Source organism: Styela clava, chromosome 8 (genome assembly GCF_964204865.1).
Source record: "Styela clava chromosome 8, kaStyClav1.hap1.2, whole genome shotgun sequence".
Taxonomy (NCBI): Eukaryota; Metazoa; Chordata; class Ascidiacea; order Stolidobranchia; family Styelidae; genus Styela; species Styela clava.
This window is the reverse complement of record NC_135257.1, coordinates 885,303-906,963: the sequence shown is the minus strand read 5'-3', so window position 1 is coordinate 906,963 and position 21,661 is coordinate 885,303. Positions and strand designations below refer to the sequence as shown.

Sequence of the window (21,661 nt, the reverse complement as noted above, 5' to 3'; positions counted from 1 at the left end):
ATATTTGTGTATTCCCGATAGCGCCACTTTCAATTTAATTTGGGTCGCAAATTTGTGGTATCTATCAAATCAACTAAATTGTTCTTTTCTTTCGAAATCAAAACCAGCCTTGCCTTAATTTTATGATTCAGGTGCTGGAAATAGTAAAACTTGGGCGCTTTTTAATTCAGAGTTATCGTATGCGTCATTGTAGCTATTGCAGTTTGCTCTAGCTTTCTAAGGCCAGGTTTCGTACATTTCCGCCAGAGGCATCGTACGCGTACGGTGATCCGGTGATAATCTATAAGGATTGGATATTAGCGTTTGGATATTAATAATACAGCATTTTTTTGTGTACATGATTATTACCAATACCACTAATTCCACATTTATTGCGAATTTGCAATATTTCGTGGAAAAAATAATTTGCATTGACAACGCATCGAAATTCCAGATGATATATCTATATAAAGAGAGTAACATGGTTATACGGATAACCTAATATAAGCATTGCGTTCTCTTTCGCTTTCGGTATTAATATGTCTCGATAGGATAATATCATTAGCGTACTCACTTCTTATCGTACTTTTTTACTTCCTCAGAGAAGATATATTTTTTTAACTGATCAGTTTCGAAGAAAACTAATTAGTTATCCTATTCATGTTTGCGTGATTGGCCGCTCTAGCTAAACTACATCATATGATGTCAAGTATCAACTCTTTCCTTTTACAATGGGCTCAATTTCCCTATTGTAGCAAAATATAAATACAGTCCTATACATTCTACACAATCTTCATTGCTTTAATCATCCAGTGCTCCCAATCTTGTCTTGTCTATTGTCTTTTTTATGTCATTGAATTTGAAGACAATATAATTCATTGTCTTTTGAATCTGGTCTAAATTATCTTTTTTAAATTTATCTCCCAGCGAGTTCCGCGCAAAAATGAATTTACTTTCAAGTAGCCCCTCGTATAAGAAGGAAATGTCGACGCGGCGATATCAGAACCCAACGGGGTACGGACCAGAAAGGCGCGATACCACCCTCGATTTCGCAGTTTGGCTCTACTTTTCACGAAGACAATAGCGTTCAAATTTGCACAATGGGTGCAAAAATTAACTTTGAAATACCGCCGCGGAATGAGGTTATATTTAGCAACTTGGCGTCTGTACTAATTAAAACAGAACATCGGAATTTCATGATCAACTGTCAATCAATAATCTGGACAATTCCTGATAAATATGTATTTGTTAAATTAGGAAAAATGGTCTGATTGCATTCCAAAAGTTCATATATGTTAGATTATGCACTTGAACGATAAAACCAAAGCAGAGAACCTTACAAATTAATAATGACGTACACAATTATTATATTCCGCAGACGGTTTTCATTGATGGTCGCAATTCGAAAAGTACGACATCTCCAGAATATGATTTGGTAGTATTCAAATAAAAATCCCATTTGTAAGTTACCGCCACTCATATTGGTTGTATCCGTAATGTATGAAATTAGTTTATAACATTTAGGGTTATAAGGCTAGTTTCAAGTCGGTTTAAAGTTTGTACGGAAAAATACACTTCCTGCTCCATGATAATATATGATGACGTATTAGACTTCTGAGCTTCTGATTTCAAGCGTGAAATTGGAATCATCACCAAGTTTGAGAAAATATGTTTAACGGCTGTTGTTTTACATGGACTAGTAGGTCCCGTCCATTATTCATGTTTCATAAAAATTATTAAGGAAAATTTCATGGATGAACTTAAAATCGCTTTTTGTGATTAACATTCAAGAAAAACGCCAGATTATAAATGGCTGCTTACAATTTTTCCAAGAAGCGATCTTGGGCATATGATTTATCAGGAAGTGTGCGCACGATCATGTTGATCAGAATTGATTACTTTCCACTTGTTTAACATGCGGATTCCAAACAGTGACTTCGAATCGTTTTGGTCACGCCTGACTGTAACACCATGATCGTCATGGAATTCGAATATTTCTATATATTGCATATCCAATAAGATAATTTATTTTACATTTTAACCAGTTTAGAACAACCTTTGATAACCAGTATAATCATATAATGCTAATAGTCTATTCGTATTGAACCAGTAAGTATGTTGATAGGTATTTGTCTGTTTGTTTCTTGTTACGCGATATCTCACGAAAGCAAGCTTGAATCTGCTCCAAATTTTGCATGTGCATTCATCATATCTCGGACCAGAGGACTTTTTCGGATGAATTATGTTGTATAATCAGCGAGTTAATATTTAATTAGTGATGGGACACGCGGTGTCGCTATTGAGTCGGAGCGAAGTATGATGATCGATAAGTCGGCGGTCTTTGACCGCTATCTCGTTCATCTTTGACTCAGATAATTCTCACAAAGAAGGCTCGTTGAAGTGTGGTAATATCATTTTAAGAACCAACTAGTCGGTTCGTTTTTAGAAAAGCTTTTGTTTTAAAACCTTTTTCGGTTTTAATGGCATCTCTTGTGTGTTTCAAGTTTGGCCAATCGATGATGAACTATCTTATTGGTAATCTGACTCTCTACCGTGCCCTTGCGAGATAAATACAACTAGGAGTGTCTGGATGCAATTTTGTTAAACGCAATAACAAACAAATCTTCCTCTTGAAAATACAAATTAACCATATTTAAAACAAATATAAAAGAACGCGCTAGACAAGCAGGAAATGCTCTAGTCTAGACATTGCCAACAAAAGGTACAAAAGATAAAATGCTGAACAAAAAAATCCAAGCTTGTTGAGTCAAACAGACCGCTCATTAATAGTCGTATTAATAGTTCGATTCCGAAGCCATTCTGCCAAACAGTTCATTGCAAATATATCAACATTAGGACGAAATTTATTTGCAAACAAATTCGGGCGCGAAACTACCCACTTTAAATCAGCAAAACCGAAAACACAGACACTGCGTATATATTGTCCTCGACAGGTATGCGAATTATTCGGTCCTCTCCACAACACCGCCCTGGCAATTCCATTTATTCTCTTTTTACCGAGTTCTTTTGGAGAACTACCGGGAAAAATTGGATACATTCGTTGCAATGTGGCCCAAACCTGTTCATCCGGTATTTTTGTGTCTTTACTCCATTCAAAAAATTGACGAATATTCTTATCTGAAGAGAAGTTGAATATTTTTTCACATAATTTCATATCTTCTGTAAGTACAGACTTCCACAGATATATTTGTCACTTGGCATTTAGTTTACAGTATCAATAATATCAGTACTAATATAAATCGCAGGCCCTAATCAGGTTTAACTCAGGCAATCAAGAATACACGAGATGAGCAGACACAAATGCTATTTGACCCATTAACGCAATAGACTTATCTTATAGACCACGCAGATGGTGATTAACGTTACGACGTGACATCTCGTCTATGATTCAAGAATGAAAAATTTGGTCGTATTGCTGATACGAGATGACAAACATGCATGGTACAGGTGAAATCCTGTTTTATTTCAAAAGTTGCTTTTATGAAATGTGGGTCAATATATCATATATATATATATCGGAAATTGTTGTCACTTCTCTTTACAGTTAATGAATTTATAGAAATTTCGAAAAATTATATTTATATGTCTATACCATGTACAATGAATTCAACTGCTTCTCTCTTGAAAATGTAGTAATTACTGCCTGTAAATATCTCAATATCATCTGGCGGAGGTTGCTTCTTAATACGAGTTGATATTGCATTATCATGCGTATGTTCAAATTGCTTACGGTGAATATAGGAATATTCAAACCTAAAATATATAATGAAGCATTTAGTGCACTTGCTATTTTAACATACCCACTCGAACGAATGGAACACATCAATACGACGAACTCTCCACAAGCTATTAATGTTTCATGAACTCCCTCCTCAACTTATTCAGACCAAGGATGGCGAACCACTGATTCACTGGTAATCAGAAAGATTTGGGGAATATTCATTATTGTACTCCTCGAAATTTGGAAAAAAGGTTAACGTTACATTCCGGTAACGCTATATTAATAACCCAGATAAATGTAAACTGAAACTCTGTAAACGCATGACCAAAATTTGTCTTAATCACGATAAAAAAGTAAATTGTGCCTCCTTCAGTGTTAAATGTTTGCCATCCCTGATCCAGGTTATGAATTGGGTAATGTGTATGAGTAAGCCACAAAAGGCATTAGCAATAAAACTGAGGACTTGAAAGTCACAAGAATCTTGCTGCACAGCAAAAGTTTAATCTTCAAGTAAACGTTTGGATTGATCAAGGCCAGACTCCCTTGAAGAAGTGCTTATATATATAGTTGATGTGAGCTACGCCAAAATTTTACCTTTTTGATTTTCCTTTTCCTTGTTCTAATGTGACCGACTCGACACTATTGCTTCCATTAAGATTTTTCAAAGCATGAACAATTTCTAGATTGGTCTTTGTAGGATAATCTTGACCGCAGGTATTGATGACGTATTTCCAAGGATGATTCAGTTTGCTATATGAATAGAAACACAACTTTAGTCGTAGATTGCTAGTTCGTATATTTGGTAAACCTCAGACGGCTCAATTTATAATTTAATGAAACGCGTCTTCAAAAAAAAAAATCATTCACCTCGAATTGATTCTAAACCAACAAAATATCAAGTATATAGGTAATATAAACTAACTGTTGAATAGACTAGCTGTTAAGAGTTCTTACCGGTCTACAAGGTCTTCCATGCAGTTTAAACTTGACTGAACGATTGTCCAATGCGTATACCAAACCTTTATCATTTTTGACGCCAGAAAAACATTTTCAAAACATCTAATTATCTTCATAACACCCGTTTGAAATTTAGCCAGAGACTTCTGATCAACGTGGATGCAGTAAATATTTTGCGGTCGGTAAATCGCTTGCAATAGATGTTCAAATGATTGGAGATCTCTGAAATTATTAACAATTTTATCTCTGACACTTTGTATTACTGGAGATATCCGATTTAAAGAATTCCTCTTTGCAATTTTCACAATGTGGGTGAATATGTAGTTGTGTATAACATGCCGACCCAGTGAAAAATCTCATAGTCTCTATCTGCATTTCCAATATGCGTGACCAACTTTATAGTCAATGTATAGTTCTCCAAGAACTCCAAAGTAAGTATAGTTCCCCTATCAATGCATGTATCTAGGGCTCCACAAAGATCTAACTGTTCACTTACGTGTAAATGCTAATGATATATGCTATCGGATATTCTGCTTCTTCCTGAGATAAAGATGACGTAATATATTTTCGTGACAGCACAAATGTATTGCAATTGGCAGTCCAATTCACAATATCTTTGTCAGGTAATATTAATCTTTCTTTTTGTGTATTGGAACTCTGAAATATAATATAGCGTGGAATATTAGAATCATTTAAAATGTATGAGTTATATATTATGAGGAACTTTGACTCAACTGTAAATATTGTACGAGATAGCCAACTGGTCGGATATATCTACTGCTATAATGGGCTGACTACCAAGGGTTTTTATTATTACCTTAATTTTATTTAGTGTGGTTTTTGCCTTGTCTAATGCTTTTTTGTCGCCATTAATTATTCCCAAACAATCGACGTCCTTCATTTCAGGCTTTCTTTCAAGCTGTAGACTATTCAAATTTTCATCAGATATGATGGTATTTCTTTCGATATCTTTCATGGGAGTCAATTGGTACAGGCCATTTGATATTTTATTTTCCTGCAACAAAAACGATTTTATGAAATTTGAAAGTGGATTAGATAATTCATTGTGCTAAATCCTATGCTCCATTGAAAACAAGAATTAATGACGAATTCATTTACATTTTAATTATGTTATAGAAATTTGTTTTATTATTGGTAGGTAGGTAGGTATATGGCTATAAATCATTGCAATAAATCAGTATCCGAAACAGATAAACTCAAAATTCGCATTTACCCATAGTACACCTAATATTGCCAAGCATCCAAGAGCAAATAGGACAAATTTAATACAAATACCATCCAACTTCATTGCATCAAGTGACGAACTGGTCTATCAAAAATATAGCAAGATCAAGTCGCTCCACATTTTGAAGGTTGGCATCGGCAATACTTTCTTTAAATTTTTTCAATTTCGAATCCGCACTGTTCGTTTTGAAGGTTGTTGCTAATACCTGTTTGCCTTCTTAATTTATTTGTATTTAAGCTTGAAACCTTATACAAAAGCTTATCAATATTAACAAACGGAGACAGTCATTGCTAATAATCATTAAAATATCATTCCATAGTGAGTTCTCTTGCCGAGGATTTATTTGAATCTACAAATATAACTACAGTCATATTTAAAAAAAAACTGTCATTGTGGATTATAGTAGTCGGACAAAATAGTTGTGGTGGATCGGTATCATGAATCGTATCATGCAAGAATGTCGTAGCAATAATGAAGATGACTCCTGAACCACTTAAAGAAATCAAGTGTTTGCCGAACAAGAACACAAACTGTTTTGCTCGAAGATCGTTTCGAATGCGTGCAAACTTTCTCAACGCTAGTTTCTTTATATTTAAATTTTGACCGTATGCAATTTTCCTACTACATATCATTAATCAAATTACATTATTATCGAGGGAATGATCACAATGGCTAATTTCTCATCATTTGTCTGTTTCGACAGAGTAGTTGTTAATAAGAACAGTTAGCTCTGCTGTCGTATTTTGCGGTCGCTCATGATGTTAGTCTTTGAATAATAACAAACAAAAACAGGGGGTGATATGGTTCCCTATCTGCGTGTCCTACCCCGGTACTATTATACATACGTCAGCGGAGTAAACCCCAATCTGATTCCTCAAATGTATACACTTAAACCTCAATAGCAATTATGAAATTAAATCCAACCAAAACAGTAATGCACAAAACATGAGAAACTCCTATATTCTCAACTCTCGAATATTCGTTAAATTTACATAGTATCAATACAAATGGTTTATTTGACGCGATAAATCTCAGTTTCATTCCATATTTCCTAAAAAACATAGACAACATTGAATCCTCCTGCCGATGTTTATAATATTTTGAGGGTTGATGAGTTAGTTGTCATGAACTTCAGAAAATCTATATTGGATTGTAAGACCTAATATTCAGTTCGTTCGCTTCAACTTGTACAGCATGCATCAGTGGGAGATCAATCACAACTTTGATCAATCACGCAGTTTAATAATTAGTAGCCTTGGTATCGTTGTAAAGAGGCAGAATAATCAGTATAGTCATATTAGTACGCTACGTATTGATTATCGCCAAAATTTGTACTAACTAACTTATTGTATGCTGATACAGTATATATGAACAAGATATTCAGACACTACTTCCACCCCATCTAACTCAACTCAAGATATAAGCGCTGGTGCAATAAGGAATTTGATATTGAAGTTTATACTAAATTCGACAGACAAAATTTTACTTGAATTTATTCAAGACATTTCGCCAAATCTAGCAATGATTCGACAAACACAGCTAAAACTTTCCAACAATTATAATACTGTCATACATTGTATGCATTGGTGCCTGAGTCAAGTGCCTTCAAGTGAGTTACATCCTGAACAACCATCAGTTCCACCATTGATTTACTGACACCGCAACAGTTTCAGAGATTTTTCCCTTCGAAATGCGAGAGCGTGATATGTGAGACAGTACTAGATCCCAAAGCACTCATTCAAAGACAAATATCTGAAAACTACAATCTGAAATTACTGCTTAAATATAAGACTTTTGTGAATTTGTTTTCAAAATATAATATATCTATCATTGAGCGAAGCTGCTATAATGACACCACGCTTTCTTTTCTACACTCACGATATAATACAAATACAAATGACAGTCAAACCAATGAAGTAATAGATTAATATCCAGAAATATACAACAACACATGCCAGGAATATTGATCCATAATCGAAATTTTTCTTGACCTTAGGAGTGCTTTCCAATCAAATGCGCACGAGATATAATCACTTAACATGCATGGTCCAGAGACATAGTTTTCGGTCATTTCTTTTTCACAGGAAGAAATACAACATCGTTGTAATCGGAAGTTGTTGAATACGATTTTTCCTGATTAGTATAGTGAAATCTCTTGCCCTATTTTCAAAATTAAGGTTACGCGCCCATCTGTAAACAGAACCGTGAAAACAAATTGGTGCACAATCACAATTTTATTTCAAAATTTGACTACTCAAAAGTCAAAAGTTGTTTTACTCTAGAAATGATATCAGCAGTAATCACTCTTGGCGACGATAAAACTAGAATGGTGTTTTTAAATATAATTGTCTTTTTCTTTTAAATTCGAATCTTAAAATCTGCAGGTATCCTGTCGATATTTGCATTAGTGGTCTCTTTCCTCCTGATTATCAACATGAACGAGAGATAAGAGCTTTCATGATTCCATTAATTCTCGTTTAAGTGCAATTCAATATATAGTTATAACTGAAATTTGCTACAATATTATACTTCGTGCACTTTATAACGTCATTTTTGTTAAATATGTCTATCTGAATTGAGTGGATTTTTCACTACTTGAGAGTGGACGAGAAGAAACAGAGGAAGGTAAGTCAAAAAATCCATTAAATCCATTTCTTTCATGTGAGCAAGTGTTCGTCTTGCCTGGAAAATAAAATATATTTCGTAACATATCAACTTTAAATCTGCCATAGTACAAATAGCAAAATATTGAAACATAATAAACCTAAATACCGTAATAATACTTTTGATTCACGACATTTAGGAGCGTCTGTAACACCATTTTAAACGCTATTCGATTATGTTCTGCATTATGTCACACGAGGTTTTTACAATCGCGCAACGAGATTTTACCTGGTTTTCATGTTCTTCCGATATTCCGCCAGCATGAAGTTCCAGCCACAGAGATTCCATCGGTACTCTATAATTTCCTTGTGCGTTTCTTCTCATCGTTTGTTCGAATAATTGTCTTGCGCGACAAAGTTTCCAATCAACAACTTCAATGTTGACTCGCCCAATTAAATACTTCATATGGTTACTAGAATGTGGTGAAATAAATGTAATTGCTCTCTAAATCATCAAGACTAAGCTAATACTGTTCGCGAACAGCGTCTGTTGCCTACATTATTGGACATAACCAGCACTTTAGCTTCCAGCACCAGCATTTCTAACAATTTCCATATAGTATTTTATATTTTGGCACTCGATCTTGGACACTATTATAGCAAGCAATTCGTGTGCCATGCTCACAATATTCATAATATTTATTTTTTACACGTGGAAATCCTTTTATCAACTTGATATTCAAGCAATACAAACTTCGAAAATCCAAATCTACATTGTTGTCTTATATCTACAGTGCAAATGTATTGCCTGATTCATAAAAAACATCTTCAATTCTCAAGAAGTATTATTTTAAATCGTTAGAAAGTTATATCACCATGATTTTGTCAAATAAAGAAGATTGGGTGCTCCCGAAGTATGCGAACCAAGATGGCGGACATCGGAACGTAACATGGGTAACAGGTTAGGGTTAGGCGATAATTTTTTTCCAATTTTTCTTATTCTAGTCCTATTATTAGTTCGAAGACTAGTCAAGAGCCTCCCGTAGTATTTATACCTAAAATTATGGCCTAACCCTAACCCAGTACACATATTACATTCCGAGGTCCGCCATCTTGGTTCGCATACTTCGGGAGCCCCGAAGATTGTGACTTAAACTATACGAACATGAGCGGAAAAGAATTGGAAGTCAACTAATGGAACTTACTCGAGTTGACTAATCTTTTTTGCAAGTGCAGTTACTATTGCAAACAGTTTCAGATTCATTTTGTCAGTAAATACGTCATAACTTGTCGTTTCAAGTATCTAGAAAGTTAAATGAACGTTGAATACAAATTAATTTTATTTGACAAAGTTAAGAAAATTGGGAAATACAAACAAAATCAAATCTATACGTTAACGCGGCAATATTTCCGATGTTTAGTGAGCATATTGTTTTGGGAATCCATTATTCTCTCTGAGAACTATGATATTCAAAAATCGCAAATGATCAGAGCCAGGGATGTCCAAAATCAGTCGAATATACGAATATAATAGTTTAATAATATAATATTAAAAAGAATATTTTGAATAATATTCTGATGATTTACCATGATACACAAAAATAGTGAACTTCTGACGGAATAGATTAGAGTATATTAATTAAAATAATGTTTATATCAATTATTCCGCACAACCAAATTTAATTTTTCCGAATTTACAATTGTCGTGAAGAATTTCTATCAAGGAACAGACACATTTCAGTATGTTTTAGATATTTCATATTCTAATCTGAAAACATATTTTAGAATGTATTCAGAATACTGAATTCTTCGGATTTGGCCATCGCTGAGTCCAGAATCTAATAGCATAGCAAGATGTTGTTTGTCGCTAATTATCAGGCTACCAATTTTTGAATTAAAATTGTGCTGAATATTTTGGAAATGTGAGACTAGATACTTTAAATTTGGGATGATTATTATTTCTACTTTCTACAGAGTTGATATCTTTCATTTTATAGGAAAAAAGTAAACGATGCATCCCACTATCAAATAGCAGCCATCTTACCCTAAATATATAGCACATATGAACGTCATCCAGTACTCTAGGTGAAAACATTTTATGAATTAAATTAACAACTTCTTCGCTTGTTAAATATCCGTCCTTGTCTTTGTCATACTAAAATGAAAAGAAAATCATAAAATGTGGTATAAACATATTTTGTTTCAAATTGTCTTCCCCCGCACAAGTCTATACTCAGGGAAATTCGATTTAGTAGTTAACCTATTGGAAGTTCGTGTTAGAAAATCCTTCAAGTTTACATCGCTATAATGCCATCATTTTATACTTTGTTTAATAAAACAACAAATAGGTTTTGGTTTGCTAATGATACGTATTTGCAAATGAAATTCTTTTTTTTAATCTGAAAGGATTTTCTACATCGATTCAAGTATCAAATTAGACAATTTATTTATTTTAACTTTTTGTAGTGATGGGGTTGAGTCGATTTTATCGGATCCGGGTGACTAAATCCTATTTAATACTAGTACTGTACTTTGATTATGATTATTAACTTACTTTATGGAATCTCTTTTTGCAATATTCTAGATGATTAGGATCAACAAGGCAATATTTTTCGAGAAACGAGTCTGAAAATATAATGAAAGGTAATTTTATATAGCACAACGATAAATATTACTTCCATTCCAAGATTTTATGAGGTTTCATGGGAAGCAATACCGCTAGAACTCACGCCATCACATGAATCTACGAGCTGCTGGCGGATTAGTTTTTTCTACTGGCGAAAGAACTGGTTAACACGAGATTTGACACGAACTGACGAACTGTTGGTAACAGAAATTTCTACAAAAAGAAGTTACCGAAAAAAAACGCCGCATGAAATGTTGTTTTTTATATCACTGCAGTTAAAGGAAGAAAAATTTCGATTGGATTTCAATTTTGTACCCTAAAACTAGTTTGTATCAATTTCGTGTGGGAAACAATTACAATCAGGTTTTATTTTGTTCTAGACCGGTCATACGCCATAAATAAAAATAACGTAGTAGTGTGCTAAATCAATATTTAAGTTGCAGGCACTTTATTTCCCTTAGTATATTATTTTTTGCTATTACATCATTTCTCGAACTTCTTCTGTCAAATTGTGATTTATAGATTTAGATTTAGATTTAGAATAGATTTATTTTTTTGCGTCAACCTGCACAACCGGCTTATCACGACATCCTTTGGGGCTTTCAGTTTTGAGCCAACAATCGTTTGAGAAGGGTAGTTTCAAAAAGAAATTAGCCTATGGTAAAATTAAAAAGCTTTGTATAAACTTAATTATTAAAAACGAGAATATCGGTCGGAGACGGTTAACAAAAACGCCATGTTTTCCAGAATGGCACGAGTCCTGCCTGTCTGTTTGTCGCCAGTTGGGAGAAAAATTTTCGACCAGGAATATCGTCATACCGACCAATTCAGTCGCAATTTCGATCCCTGTCCCGCGGAACACTCCGAAGAAGCTCGCGGAACAGCAGTGTTCCTCGGAACACAGTTTAAAAACGTTGCTATGAATCATAGTTATTATATTTTCAACATAAGTTGATTTTTCCACAGTTACGTATTTGTGGAGTTACCATCATATATGTCTGCATCTGATGCCACAGAACTTTCATCATCGTCTGTTGTTGTCCATTCCTCCGTTCCGAACTCATACCTTTTCCGATATCCATCTATAGCTTTGGCCCGCTTCATTCGTTTTGTCATCCTAGTAAAATATAAATACCAAGTTTATACAGGGAAATTGATAATATTGTATAAATAAAACAAATAAATATTATTAATGGTGTCTTTTTATGAGAATTCGATCCAAAGAAGATCACGGTCACTGACGGAAGAATATTAAATTTACCACTGAGTAAGGTTATATGGGCAAACCAATAATATGTCAAAAGTTACTGACAACCTACAAAATCGTGACTCTGACGAAACTTGTAAGTCAAATTAATCAAGAAAACAATAAATGGTATTGAATTCCACATTACTAAAGTTCTTCAAAAACATTTTGCAACAAATATTTGTCTATGGTTACTTAATTGTGTGAGTCTGTTGTATCGTATGCGTTTTGAATAACGTTCTTAATTGCTACCGAAAAATCCTAATGGCTACTAGATTTCTGTTACGATGTAATAAAACCTTCCATCGAAATACCGATATCTTAAGAAGTCGCAAAGGTGTTCCCATTATCACCCAACAGACTCATCTTCAAATCATATTTGTTATGATAAATTATGTCGGTCAATAAAAATTTGACACAAAATACCCGAAGGTTTCAACCCGTGGGCCTAAATGTCATCGGTGCTGCTTTCTACAATAGTGGTAGAATATCGAACTATCAATCAATCGATCTATCAATTACTTGTGGATAGTGGTATTTGCTGCTAAAGCTGGTAAACTACTATTTGACTATTGTTTGGAGTGGATGGCCCGGACATGTTGTCAAACTGGATTTCTGATATTGGAGTGTATGCCTTACTGTAGGCTGTACTAATACGCTAATCTGGTTCTGTCATCTTGCAAACACAAAGTTCCATCGAGTAACTAATTTAAGTGATTAAAAATATCGCCAGCTAATTCATGTTACTCTGTTGAATCATTTTGGGATCTAAAACGAAAACATACTTCGGAGGAAGAATGCTGGTCAGGCACCAAGCAGTGACCTCTTCGAATGAGCAGAGATAAGATGAGTAGCACGAAGCAATTTCGGCTACAAGATAATCAAGCTTTAAATTAATTGCTCCCAACTGTAATCTTACTGATTTTGCCAATTACTTGCTTTGCTCATAATATTGGACAACCGCATTGCTTCCGTGTATGTGTCTAATTGGCAGCTTTTGGATCGGGTATATTTGTTTATTTCCAGAGTCGCGTAATAGTTCTGCTAGTTTGGTGGGTTGCATGAGTAGATATAAATTTTCCAAGGTGAGCGGAATATTCCATATAAGTTGAATTTTAAAGAAATTTTGACAAGAAACATATTTGTGACAGTAATTGGTATTTGACTCTGATCAAGCAAGAGAGGCAGTCGGTCCTCTGATAGCCTGGAACCAAAATATGATTTCCAGATATCACAAGGAAAAATCTGTCTTTACCAATCATATAGCGAGAAATCATGTGCAAATCACAGTGGCAGGATTGTATAGAATCGTCAGCTCATACAGCTAGCCCTTAAAGTTCAGCAGTATTGTTGTTGATTTGATGTAACAGCAATATCGCCTGATTATGGCCGGGAGAAATGTATTTGGCGGCGAAATGACTGAGAAACAGCTGGGCATTGATAAAACGAGTCTATTTTCCATCGGCAATTCTATAACGTTTATGCTACATTAAAACAATGATTTAAAATTATATTTTCGGGACTACGCTGCCCTAAGGAGTGGACATTTTCTGTCCGACAAATAGCCTATACGGATCGTGATGGGCTTATGTGGACTGAAAAAATAGAAAAAAAGCCAATAAAATCAAACATACTCTTCCTTGGACATTCTTTTTGTTTTTGGTGCTTTCTCCTTCAACTTCGGTTTAGGTTCTGAAATTAGAAACGAATTAGGTTTAGGATGTAGTGCCTTTTGCAACAATGTTTAATCACAGGAAGAAAGAAGACTAAACAACAAAACAAAAGAGAAACGACTTCGTCAAAACAACAACATTCAGTATGTATTCATCATTGTACTTACTATATATACTTAAACTCTACGCACCTGGCTTAGACGTTGGCAATAACATCGCTTGTCGTCGTTGAATTCGTGGCTTGGCTTTCTTTTCGAAATCTTGGAATTCTGGAGATTCTTTCATGCGAAATGTTGGCAAATCTGGTGGAGGAGGTCGGGGTCGCACTGCTAGGGTCAAAAACATAATATATATTATATATACATATGATTGATATGAAAATGTTGTCATGTATTACACTATTTTGCACGTCTTTTAGTTTGAATGATTTGGGGCAGATGTTGGTGGACGCTCTTTGATGTTTATATTTGTCGTTTGAATATGAGTGATTGCAGTATGAGCTTTTCAATGCGGAGTTGGACATAACGCTTATGTAAACTAAACTTAATATCATTAAAAGCATCATATTTGTAGAATAAATAATAAAACACCGTCGAAGTTAATTATGGGTATTCACTTGATTAGATTTATTCTAGATTCTAGCCTGATTATTAGCATTGAATGAAATTTCAGAGGTCGTACATGTGGTTTTGAGATGAGTCAAACCAGGCTCATTTCTTAGGACTGCTCTTTTTCGGATTCTGTTTACCCTTTTCACAAGTTGCCAAAATTCAACAACCAGTGTAAAAAATTATTTATGATGTCATAGGAGTTTGGTATAATAAACTCATAAGTACGTAGTGTAACATAATGTAACAACCACGTATAAAAGGAGAATGACTGCTCGTAAACAGAAGCGATCAGTTAGTTATTTAAACTGAGGGAAAATCAATTCCCTGTGTGCGTACCACATCAAAGACTCGACCCAATTCAATCAATGCTTTTCGTATTTTTTTTTACTTTTTAGCATAGGCTATGCGAATCTTTTGTTCCGCCTTGCATGTTACCACGAGCATGTGTTGTTGTAGGGCTTTGGGATCTTTTGTACAAAGCCCCCACCACTAATACCAAAAATGTGAGATTTGAGAAAAGCACCCATGCCACGTTTTAACATAACAAATTACTAATTAGTCCAAGTTTGGGTTAGGATTTGATTTGCAGCGCAATCTGCATTCCTAGCCTTCATCCTAACTGAATACAGTAATCACTAATTTTAGTTTGAGCGGTGGCGGGGGCGTTGTACTAAAGATCCGGACTTTGATAGCATTATACTCCGGGGATACAGGCAAATATACATCGGTCTTTCCGTCAACGTTCAAAATCTGGCCCACTGAATATGGCCATGAATGCAGATGGATGGGTTGATTATCCAGGTATGGTTTTCCAAAAACTTTGTTTTCGTTACAACTAACATCGTGGATAAGACTAAACCAGGGCTCCTATTGTAATTTGATAGTTTCACGGTTAGTGACATAGTCTCATACATCGAGCGCTTCGTTAACTACGGATTGACTTACCTGGCGGAGATTTACTTTCCTGGCTTTCTTGTTGTGACGTAATACTGGGAGATCGGATATCAAGTTCAATATCTGTGTCTGGAAATATGAAACAGAGCATAAAAACTTTTTCATATTGTGCTCTTTATATATACAAATAAAATATCAAAATGGGTTGATGCGAGTGGGTAGACTAATAGGGCAAACAATTTATTTTGGTGCTCCATAAGGGGTCAGAATGACTAAATAACACTTTGAAAGCTTCCTCAGTGCTGACGCTAGATAGAAGATTCAGATTTTTTGTCGCTTTCATTTGGTCAATAAGTTCAGTCAAAACCTGATAAATACTTCCATCTTATTTATCCATCTTATTATCCATCTTATGCAAGTTTAACAGACACTCGAAAATTGCTAGATATATACAAATAGTTTAAGAACTAAATTCTAGCAACAATAATCTGCAAATTAAAAAAATTTCAGTGGTCAATGATATGCAATAATCAAAGTATGCACAAGGTATAGTGAATTCTTGGCAGTGCATAGGTTTAATATTTATTTGTTTATTTAAATATTTACGTAATATCATATTGCGGTTGATACTGTAGGTTTGAGGGACTGAATAAATTAATTTTGACAGTTCGAAACATTGATGTACCAGTGAAGTATCCATTAACATCGGCGTCATTTTCTATTTGCGATTCAAACATCTCTTCTTCGTCGATATCAGATAATTTTGCTTCATCATTCTCAATCGATCCTACATCACAAAACTCTGATGCGACGTTTGATGCTACGTCAACGTTTGATGCTACGTCATCAAACGAGTTCTCTACGAAATTACGATCAAACTCTTCTATACAAGCACTAGCATTTTCCAAGCCATGCTCAGCCACAAGTTCTGCGTAACGAAAATTATCATTATTTCACTAAAAACCTATTAGACCTACTGATGTATTGTGGAATCACAATCAAGATTTTGGGACCTCCAGAAGTATGCGCACCGAGATGGCGCACAACCTGAACATAGTATGTGTGTACCGCTTAGGTTTCAGGTTGTGCGACATCTTGGTGCGCATACTTCTGGAGCACCAGATTTTGTATATTATGCAAAGAACTACCAGCAGCAAGAATGTACGCCATCTGCGTAACCAGATTACTATTTGGTAGATATCAAAAATTGTATTACTGTACAAGCAATTGTCAATATCAACCGTGCATCCTCTAAAATGTTAAGCAGAGTAAAAACCGTTCTGGTTTCTGGTTGCATTCTAGCTCAGTTACACTGGTCTGCAATTTTTAAAGAAAAGGTAAATTGAATTCACTACATTGAAACGTGAACATGCTTTTTTATCATGAACCTTCGGTATATTATACATATGATGAATGATATTTCCAATATTTAATCATTACTTGACATCGACAACAATTAATCTTTACTAAAGTGGAGAAAAGTAGTCTCCTTGCTCCAGATGAAAGGGAACATTACAGTGCTGGCCAGAAAAGAACAGAATTGTTAAGTTATGAGATTCCCCTCATAGGGATGATGCAGATCTCACTAAACTAATTTCAAAGTTTCTTGAATTTGAACATATTAGCAGCAAAATATTATTCATAGTAGGCTACAAATTGCGATGCCACGTAATTAATATTACAATATTCAGCAGGAAACTACAAAGCCCACCTACAAGTTTTTCTACAAATTACTACATTTTTCCAACCGATCACATCTATTACCTGGTGATACTTCAATTGGTGTAATATCAATCTCTGGCTCTTCACTTTGTTCAGTAATGATAGGTTCCTCGGAAATTTCCAACTCCAAAACTGGTGTGTACTCGGGTGATTCAGTTTCACGCATACCTGAGATATTACCACCCAATAAATATTTTCTATTATGCTTCTTCATTCATTTTGAAACGAATAGGTGTACTTGTACAAAGATCTATTCTCGCAGAGGGCAAGTTGCTAACGCATATTCGAATATTGGCGACATCCAATAAATATAGAATTCAGGAAAACACCGTATTCAATACGTATTCAAGCCGTATTATACAATACGGCTGTTCTTAAACGGCGGCGATTAGCCAAGTGCGCCCCGAAAATTTACAGAATTGTGATAAACATAACTAATATATGTTTAAATATTTTACGTATTGTAGTTATTAAAAATTTTTAATTGTTTCTTATTTTAAATTCTGTGTATATAAATCAATAAATTTATATTACCTTTCCAATTGTTTAGAACTTTAGGCTACTAACTGTTATGTAGTGATTGCCTCTATTGTAACGTAACTGTTACATAACAATAGAGGTGGACACTACTTGCTGCAATTCCGCGAGCTGCAGTTTATTTATTTTCTAAACCGAGTTTAGCGAACATGAGTGATTTTCTAGTGTTTCAAAGGAAAATCAGGCAGATATGAGGAAGAAGAGTTGATAGTGCTTTATTCTTTAGGCCTACATGTTTATAAATTTAAAAGGCATAAAGTACACCTTAACGATCACAAAATTGAGGCAGCATTTTTTTTCGTGTGAGTGCGCCATGAGTTTTCCTTGGTAATTTGGCGCCGAATGAACAAAAAGTTTGGGAACTGCTGATATATTATATTTGTGTACTTCTAGCCTATGACGTATCGAATAAATAACATCCAAGATCCAATCCTTATTTATTCGTTTGATTAATTTCTAATTGTAAATTTTCGTACTCACTGTATGCTGCTGGTGACTGGAAAATATTAGGCAGTATCACGGGTGACCTGTGAATTGAGGAATCCATATATGAATGAAAGGGGTGAAAGCTTGTTCCCAGGGAAAAAATCCGAAAAGAGAGTTTAAATACATATAATCAACATAAGCTCACTTTTAGCTACATCAAGCTAATAACCCATGTTTCACAAAAATACATGATGTGTTATAATTGTTTGCTAGCTTAATCAAGTACGATTTTTTAAGTGAAAAGGTTGAAGCTGAAAAACGGTGGCGTGAAATTATATCACAGCTACTGTTGTACCAATTGAATTGCACATAATACAAAATAGATTTTCTCAAATTCATTCCTGGAACAAATAAATGTACATACGGTTTCCGCTCTATTGGCTTGGTATTTTCGATATCCTCTGAAGAACGACCTGGAGATTTATCGCCTTTTCTTGAGATCGTTCTAGGAGACACTGTCTTTTCACTGGCGGTTGTTTTCGTAAGACTTGGTAATCGAGGTACATCGACAACAACTGAATGAAACGAAAAAATTGGATCGTCTTGTTAATTTTTATTAGATTACAATAACATGCGTGTGCAGGATAGTTCATGGTATATTTTTATGTTATATTCTGCATGAATAAGGATGTTGGTTTTTGACTTTCTTATGTTATTTTTTGTTAACTTGTAAATAATCTTCAACTCTGGTCATAAAACATTTTAAATCATTAAAAATAGCAATACACGGCATTTAAAAAACTGGTTGCTTTATCCGTCGATGAGTATCAGAGGATACTATGATTCACACCTGTGTATTTTAAATACTTTATTTGCGTTTATACACATGTATTCGTACTACCTTTCATTGGTTGTCGTTTGAAAAGGTTAGGCGGTTGCAGTGAAGGAATATTCAAATTCTGTCTATTCCCAAACGGATCTTGGGCGACTAATGGGGGTCGCTTGCTGATTCGTCTTTTTGACGTCTTAATAGTAACTGGTCGTACATGGTCTTCACCATGGTGTTTAAATCTGCAATAGAAATAGAGACACAAGTTCTACATTTGAATGTTGCATGAATGAATCTGGAGGTCGCAAATATCTAAACGCTGTTCTTTCTTCATTTATTTCGCGTATTGTTACTTATGATTTATAAAACAATATTTTTTTCCAGTATACGGCGTAATGTCGAATGTTTAAATCAGAAGTGCGCAACCTCCAGCCCGCGGACCAAATGGGGCGGACAAGGAAAACTTGTGCGACCCGCGGAGAAGCGCCACTTTTGAATGGTGTCCGGCCAGCAAAACGAGTTTTTCATTTAATCTTGTATGTGCGAGTAATTCTAATTTCTTTGCGTTGCAATACTTATATCTGAGCTTGTGCAAAGCGAACAACGCATGTCACAAGATCAATACCCAAAACTTTTGTGTCTGCAACTACCCATGTTAAGTAAAGGTGCGGCCCGCGGTGTCATCCAGTTATTTGTAGCTGTCCCTCGTGTAGTAAAGGTTGCACATTCTGTTTTAAATAGTGTAACAATAGACAATTATTGTTTTCAATCGTTGTGTTGAATTTGCAAAATCCAAGCGTTAAAGTGGTTCTAGGGAATTTATATTATAATGAAATTTTGTACCTTCACCAAAATAAAAAAGTACCTGGGGCAAGCAATTCTTTTTGTTCTTTCTTTTAAATTTAGATGAAAAAATTCATGGCATGCAGAGCAGTAATATAGCTGCTTTTCAATTGGAGTACATTGATCGCTTATCTTGATATATTCAAGCGATGGCGTCTAGAAGCAATACAATTATTGAGAAAAAGTTCAACGATGTGTTTATTAAGGTAACAAGACAAATTATAAAAATAAAGAGCCACCTTATCTTCCTGCAACCAAGCAGCCAGTCGTTCATTCCATTTTATTCTTTCTTCATCGATCCTCGAGTTTGGAATGCGTTGTGTTACTTTGCTGAAAAAAAAGTTGAAGCACTGGTAGTTTCCCACAAAGTGTCCTGGTACTGTTGGGCATTGCGACAAATAGAGCCTGCTCTATAACTTTATGCCTGGCCATATATCGATAACCGGTACACAGATACTACGGCTCACCACATCAGTGAGCCATTTTGTTATCTTTCCTCTTTCATGAGATGAATATGATTATCTACCAACTTTTTAATTTGAGTTTTCATCAATTTACTAACCTCGTTTGCAAACGTCTTGGCATTTTTGTATTGCATCTATCTATGGGCGCGCTGAAGATTTTCTGGAAATATAAATTACAAAATATCACGTTTACGCGGTTTTTGAACAATAAAGAACTTTGAACATCTTGACACAGTGGCGAATGGGGAATATTACTTTATGATCACCATGACCATCTTTATGCGCATTTACACATGATGACACGAACAATGCCTAACTAAACTAAACATTGCACTGATAATTTGCTCAATCGAGAAATTGCCTTCATATTTAAAAGCTGGTTATCGATATTTTACTGTGGACACTTAACGTTTTATAACAAAACAGGACAACATTTTTAGTCCTAATAATTGTGAATTAGTTTTTTACTAAAACCAACAGGTCGGTCGATGAAAATCTTCCATTTGCGATATCACCACGAATAAAATTAACCTGTTCGTAGTGAGAGAATTTTCTTTCAACTTGTAATTGTTTGTATTGAATATTCCTGGACGATTTGAAATGCTTTTCAAACATTGGAGGACGATGTAGAACTTGTTCAGCGCTCGCAGCTAAATTTCCTCGAAGAGCACTTGGCAATGGAGCCATTTTTATATAAAAAGTAGAATACTTACTACAACTTTATATAAAAAAAAATGCCAGATTTGTAATAAAATACGCGCCTTCATGAACTAATTGCCAAAAGTATAGTTTTACCAAATGTTGTCAGAATCTTGTAAAAATGTTTCAAAGTTGAAAATTGCCAATTGCTAATTTACTTCGAAGGGAGGCAGATAATTTTAACAATCTTTTGCTTGCTTCTTCAACAAATTTGACTTGAATTTTCTATTGAAAAAGTAAGTAAATTACCGTAGTCAATTAGATAAGTTATATCTTGTGTGCTGACTAAATTAAAGCTCACCATGTATGCTTATATGACCTTGGGTTTCGGCACCCACTTTAGATGCCTTTTTCAATCACGCCTACTTTATAATATGTTCAACAAAGCATCTGGAGAACGTATTTTTGATTACTATTATTCCCCCTGATTCAGTATATAAGAGTCTTTGGACCAATATCGTACATATGCTAGGAAAAATCACTTGTAAGTTGCGCGAAACGCAGTAAAACGATTCATATATGAGTACATGATTTGATCCAACCCTGCCACCTGCCAATTTAATA

At 34.8% G+C, this 21,661-nt stretch overlaps 2 protein-coding genes across 5 annotated transcripts; both read right to left on the bottom strand.

The window, feature by feature from the left end:
* Positions 1-2,562: 2,562 nt before the first annotated feature.
* On the bottom strand, positions 2,563-6,205 carry LOC120346217 (beta-1,3-galactosyl-O-glycosyl-glycoprotein beta-1,6-N-acetylglucosaminyltransferase 3-like). Its single transcript, XM_039415917.2, has 7 exons — positions 5,913-6,205; positions 5,496-5,693; positions 5,175-5,335; positions 4,676-4,900; positions 4,316-4,471; positions 3,593-3,753; positions 2,563-3,117 (listed from the first exon to the last, which is right to left on the bottom strand). The coding sequence occupies exons 1-7, from the start codon at positions 5,985-5,987 to the stop codon at positions 2,747-2,749; spliced, it is 1,347 nt and encodes a 448-aa protein (XP_039271851.2). The 5' UTR covers positions 5,988-6,205; the 3' UTR covers positions 2,563-2,746.
* A 1,934-nt stretch (positions 6,206-8,139) lies between these two features.
* On the bottom strand, positions 8,140-21,242 carry LOC120346203 (uncharacterized). 4 transcript variants are annotated; one of them, XM_039415882.2, is made up of 18 exons: positions 20,930-21,242; positions 20,497-20,558; positions 20,174-20,264; positions 19,957-20,090; positions 19,164-19,333; positions 18,687-18,837; positions 18,317-18,363; positions 17,342-17,467; positions 16,263-16,505; positions 15,629-15,706; positions 14,264-14,401; positions 14,034-14,091; positions 12,140-12,270; positions 11,082-11,152; positions 10,572-10,682; positions 9,733-9,830; positions 8,817-9,000; positions 8,140-8,606 (listed from the first exon to the last, which is right to left on the bottom strand). In XM_039415882.2, exons 1-18 carry the CDS (start codon positions 21,083-21,085, stop codon positions 8,481-8,483), a joined length of 2,175 nt encoding a protein of 724 aa, XP_039271816.2. In that variant the 5' UTR covers positions 21,086-21,242; the 3' UTR covers positions 8,140-8,480. The 4 variants fall into 4 exon arrangements, with proteins under 4 accessions (XP_039271816.2, XP_039271817.2, XP_039271819.2 ...); XM_039415883.2 differs by having other exon boundaries at positions 14,264-14,398; XM_039415885.2 differs by lacking the exon at positions 16,263-16,505 and having other exon boundaries at positions 20,930-21,239.
* Between the last annotated feature and the right edge of the window lie 419 nt (positions 21,243-21,661).